The following is a 5925-nucleotide window of genomic DNA, read 5'->3' as shown; positions in this document are numbered from 1 at the left end:
TTTTTTTTTTTTCTAAAAAACACCCCTCAATTGTGAAACAGCAAATGCTTCAGAGAAAGTGAAAATTATGTATACAAAATTTTAAAATACCAGACCAGGATACAGGCTTTTATAATGGAAATACTAATGAAATAACATGAACAAGCATCAGTCTATTAAATAACTGTAGCAAGGGCTGGAGAGATAGCTCAGTGCTAAAGAGCACTGACTGCTCCTCCAAAGGACCTGGGTTCAATTCCCAGCACCCGCATGGCAGGTCACAACTGTCTGTAATTCCAGTTCCAGGGGACCCAACACCCATGGCAAAACACCAATGCACATAAAATAAATTCATTAAAAAAAAATAATAACTGTAGCAATTAAACTGGCAATAGTTAAGAATGTAACCTTAATCCAAAACAAGTACTTTACAGACAACCTTAGAGCTTAGTAAAACTAGGATAGTTTAGGGAGGCTCTGGACCCAGTGTCTTCAAACTTCTAGGTGGATCTGAACTTAATATAACACAAAGATGAATTTCTCCATCTCCCTACCCCTATGCATTCCTTTTTCTGAAAACACAAAAGAACAGAAAGTATCTTTAGCTACAAAACATGACCACACCATTCAGTCATTAAACTCCACGAATCCACCTCAACTCTCATTATTCATTGAAGAACAAGATAAACATTATATGAAAATTAGTAGCTTTTATTGTTCAAGAAACAACTTTATGCAATAATGTACATTTATATACACGGAAACTTGCTGGACTTGCTGAGTAGCTAATAAAATAGCTAGTGTATACGTCTATTTCAAAAACTAAAAAAAAAAAAAAAATTTAAAAATAAACTAACTTCACTGCCGTAGGCTAGCTTCTTACTGATCTTAGCACCAAAGAAAAGGAATAAAAGCGTCTGCAAAAGAGACAAATATAAAGTCCTACAGTGAAGTGATTAAAGCTCCACTGTTCATTTCACTAATCTTTCTTACAACTTAGCAACATATGTAATCCTACTTCCTAAAGAATGAAAACCTGGCACAACAGTTTTGAAAACAACAAAATCCAACACAATTCCTAGCATTCTAGGGAATAAGAACGACTTTAAGATCTTACTATGAAAATAAATCTTTCTCAAGCTGGCCAGTCTAAGGACCGAAATCAACATTCTCACTTCTCTAGAAGTGATTCTAGCTCTTCTTGCAAAGAGCTAAGCTGCTCTTTTTCCCTGTCTTCCTTTTGTTTGAGCTCATCCAGAACAGCCTGAAACCTGTTCTTGAGAGCCAGGTTTTCTACTTTCATGATGAGGTCCTCCTGGCGTTTTGCCCTGTCTTGGGTCTCTTGAAGCTTGCCTTTCATGTTATCGATCTGTTTCTGGATTCCCATAACCAGTTGGTTGGTTCCTTCATTTTCTTGGTGCTGTTCATCGGATTCGTTGAGCTTGTCTTGCAGCTGTCTCTCCAGATCTTCCTCGGTGTCGATGACGTTCACGTCTTCTTCATCTTCGCTGCTGCTGCTGAGGTCATTGAATATCTCTCGAAGTTCATCATGTTCTAGGGAGTCGTGGCCCTGCCTGTGGCCAGACATTCCTGGGGAGGATATATCGAGGCCTTGATTTTCTGTCTCCTTTGTTTCATCCTCAGCAATTATCTCCCAGCGAGTGCTGACAGCTTCTGCATCAGTACTCAGCAACCGCTTCACTTCTTTCTCCACATCGGGAGATTCAATATACTTCTTCTTTGCTGTCTTCCGGAACCTTCTCTTTCTGACATTTTTTAAAGGTAGAGTAATCCCATGGTTCCAAACAAACTTTTTCTCTTTGTCCTTATCTTTTTTCTTGCTTGCTTTGGGATCTGCAGGGGCAACTGGCTCCTCCACAGGAGGGTAGAGGTCACCATCTACCGTGGATACAAGCATCTGACAGATATCCGCTGTCTTGTAAAAGGTTTTTTTATCAATGGTTTTCAAGCTTTCCATAACACACGGCAGATCTACCAACTTTGCGGCCAAGGGAACTCGATCCACTCTGACAATTCCATGACGCCCATCGGGGTGTAACTCAATGGTCAGTCTGTCTTTCAGGTTAACGTGTCCAGACTGCACGGCTCTCCTCACAGTAGAGGCATATTCTGGGGGCAGTCGCAAGATAAACTGGCTCTCTAGTTCATGAGGTGCATCATCTTTGCTCTTACTCATCTTTAATTCCTTGTGAGTTACTCCTCCAATAAATACTTGGGGCACTAAAAAGTTTCAGCTCCTACAACAGTTAAAAAAGGGCGCTGTTGTTAGTATGATTGCAAATTCTTAACGAGGTCTAAGGAAAACAGCAACTAAGTGGAACACCAGCTAGTGTCTATTTTATCTTTATTTTTATTTTACTTATTTATTTATTTATTTTGGGTTTTTCGAGACAGGGTTTCTCTGTGGCTTTGGAGGCTGTCCTGCAACTAGCTCTTGTAGACCAGGCTGGTCTCGAATTCACAGAGATCCGCCTGCCTCTGCCTCCCGAGTGATGGGATTAAAGGCGTGCGCCACCAACGCCGGCTAGTCCTAATTTTTAAATTAAGTCTCCATTCTTATCTCTAAGCATGCTGCATGCTGCCCCTGTGGCATTTTTCCCCGTTAAATTCACTGTCTACTAAGTGCAACACCAAGTGGGAGTCTCTAAGTGCCGCTGCCGCGCAAAACAAACAGCAGAGGCCACGGGCGCCTGAGGAGGGGTTTTAGGCACAGACGTTATGTCTGGCAGACAGACCCAATCCGTCCACGAATTCTCTCCCATGAGATATTTAAGAAGCAGAGTGCAGTGAACTCTTCGCTTCGGGTACTTACGGTGCTCTGGCGACTATAACCGGCTTCTCGCGGGCGGAGCAAAGCGGAGCGCAGCGGCGCGTCTGCTTTCGGTTTCTCCGCGCTTTCCGTCCCGCCCCGCCCCTCCCCACACGGCGACCTGCGCGCTACGCACGAGAGGGCTCAGGCCCCGCGGCGCGAGACCTCGCCGGCCGCCGCTCTAAGCACCGGTCTCCAGAGCTGACCTCCGCCGTTCTCCCACCACCAACGCCGACAACAAGCACAAAAACAAAGCGCTGCGTCACAACCGGAAGTAGACGCGGTGCGCTGACGGCCTCTCGGCCGGAAGTGCTAGCGTCAGGGCGCGCGCAGGCGCAGTCTCGCAGAGGAAGGCGCAGTCTCGCAGGCAGTTACGTTGTCGTCTCGTGAGAACTGTACAGAATTGAAATTAGCCTTCTCAGGAAAGTTTTGGCTTGGAAATGAAAATTAAGGATCCCAAGGAGAAAGACACAAGTTTGTCCCCTAAGACATTTTTATGGAGTCGTGGGGCGGGACAGTTTCTAGTCTAACGAGAGATTTATTAGGACGTCCTTGCAGAAAGCATCTTTATTTCCCAGGGCGTACCTAGTCTGCCTCCACAGCTTTGGGAGCTAATCACAAACTAAAATGTAACGTGCCCACCAGCAGAGTGAGACGATGTTTCTTTTCACTATATAATGCTAAGTGTATAATCGTGTTAATTATGAAGATAACTTGAGGGAAACTAAGCCTTTGGATTCATTTGTATTTTGTAGGACTCCAAAGAACCAAGGGTGATTCTTTTTGGTAATATGTTTGATAAATATAAATGTAAACAAATGCTTTTCTGATGGCAAGAATTCATTTAGAACAGAATTGCCTGAAACACAAATGGTCTGATTATATTGAGGGGTGTCCTCCAGAAAAGACATAGATTTAAACCAGTAGAAACTCTTTATTAGCTGGCCAGTGACTACACTGGGTGTATGGGATGCCCCAAGCCTTTCTCAGGGTGAGCTTTTAAGCACAAAAACTATGTCCTGAGTTGACACACTTCAATTAACAAGAACAGGTAGCCAGAAGCCAAAAACCTAGGTTAGCACATTTAGAGACTGTCCCAGAACCTTGGGCATCAATGGATTACGTCGTCGTGTTCACTTTAGCAGGCAGTACTCTCTTTGTGCCGAGTTTTATGGCCTGAATGGTACTTCCATCATGGAGTCAGTTGTGCTAAGGTCTGGGGGCCTGTTAAATTGAAGTGTAATATGGAAGCCTTTCTTATCTTTTTTGATACATTATCTCTGAGGCCCTACCTAGGTGTAACCTTAAACTGCTAGGGCTCCTTCTTACCCAGTCTTCTAAATGCTAGGATAACAGCCACCATCCCCAACACGCCCTGGCTCCTACTGGCAAGTAACTATTTTTTTTAATTGTTATAGAATTTATTTCACTTCTTTACTGTCTTACTGTTTGACCTGTTTGTACTATTGACAGTTGGGTGTTCATCAGCATGTGATATAGGACTTTGGAATAAATGATAATTCCCACTGATTTTTTTTTTGAGATAGGATCTCACTATGCTGCCCTGGCCAGCCTCAACCTCACTCAAAACCACATGCCTCTGCCTCCTGTGATGATATATTATTTATGATTTATTAAAGCTTGCCTGAGGATTCAGAAAGCAAAGCAGCATCAAGCTATAAAGATCAGACAATGGTGATATACACCTTTAATCCCAGCACTAGGAAGGTGGAGACAGGAGTGATATGGCTTGGAGGAGAAAGGAATATATAAGGAAGAGGAGACAGGAATTAAGAGCCTTTTGTAACTTGAAAATTAAAGGACTTAGAGACTGATATTGGTGTTCAGACTTGAAGCTGAAGATCAGAAAAGCAAAACAGCCAAGCCATTAGCTTTTACCTCTACCTCAGGCTGAAAGGGCTGATCCTGTCTCCACAAACTCCCACCAAGCCTCAGTCTGCTCCCTCTCCTCAATGTGGCTGATGAATATATGCCTTCCTATCCTCCATGTGACTGGAGAATGAATGCCAGCCCTGAGACCCTGTTCCTGTCTAAAATACATCTCGTGAGTCCTGGGATTAAAGGTTATGTGATCTCAAGTACTGAGATCTTTGTGTGAGCTGTTTCTCTTTAGGACTGAATATATTTCATGTAGTTCAGTGTGGCCTTGAACTAACAGAGACCCATCTACCTCTTAGTCCTGAGACCTGGGACTAACAGTGTGCCACCACCATCTAGCTCTATGACTGACTAGTGTGACTGCTTCGATATTTTGATCTCCAGCGGTTTTAATAAATCATAAACAATGTATCACCACAGCCTCCTGATACTGGGTTCAAATAAGTGCTCCATCACACATTGCTGTTTCCATTTCTTTACTTTTCTATTTTTTTTTTTTGGTTTTTTGAAACAGGGTTTCGCTGTAGCTTTGGTGCCTGTCCTGGAACTAGCTCTGTAGACCAGACTGGCCTTGAGCTCACAAAGATCCGCCTGCCTCTGCCTCCTGAGTGCTGGGATTAAAGGTGTGTGCCACCAACACCCAGTGCTGTTTCCATTTCTTGATATCCATTTTCACTTATTGTTTTAGTTGGATCTCTTTGGCACCAAAATCCTTGTGATTTATGTCTTCTAAAATACTAACCATATTTAAATTAAAATTACCCTCTTAAAATGTGACTAGCATTTCCAAAATTCACTTTATTTTTTTACATACTGAATTGACTTCAGGGTATAAAGCTTTGTCTTGTTTATTGTGTTCCAGTGATTAATACAAGAACATAGGAGCCAGGCTTGGTGATCAGCACCTTTAATCCCAGTACTTTTGAGGCAGAGGCAACTAAGACTCTGTGAGTAGGAGGGCAGCCTTATCTGCACAGAAATTTCTAGGCCAGTCAGGACTACATCGTGGGGCCCTGTCCAAAATAGAAAAAAGAAAAAAACAGAAGGAACACACAATTGCTAATTGAAAAATTGAATAAAGTGGTTGATCTATTTTTAAAGAAAATGTAGTATAAATCCTATAAAATTTTATGAGATTAAAAACTGTTCTGTCACCTTGAAATTCGATACAGCCGTTTACTGCATAGTACCTTCCTAGTTAAGTGCAGTGTTGATTG

General features: G+C 42.6%; 1 protein-coding gene across 1 annotated transcript; it reads right to left on the bottom strand.

Annotated features, from left to right (window-relative positions):
* Positions 1–1150: 1150 nt before the first annotated feature.
* Taf7 (TATA-box binding protein associated factor 7) lies at positions 1151–3027 on the bottom strand. The gene is given in 2 exon segments (NM_001246724.1): positions 1151–2234; positions 2800–3027. A coding segment is annotated over 1 exon segment (1026 nt). The 5' UTR covers positions 2177–2234; positions 2800–3027.
* Between the last annotated feature and the right edge of the window lie 2898 nt (positions 3028–5925).

This window comes from Cricetulus griseus, chromosome 2 (genome assembly GCF_003668045.3).
Source record: "Cricetulus griseus strain 17A/GY chromosome 2, alternate assembly CriGri-PICRH-1.0, whole genome shotgun sequence".
In the NCBI taxonomy this organism is placed as follows: domain Eukaryota; kingdom Metazoa; phylum Chordata; class Mammalia; order Rodentia; family Cricetidae; genus Cricetulus; species Cricetulus griseus.
This window is presented reverse-complemented; position numbering and strand designations above follow the sequence as displayed.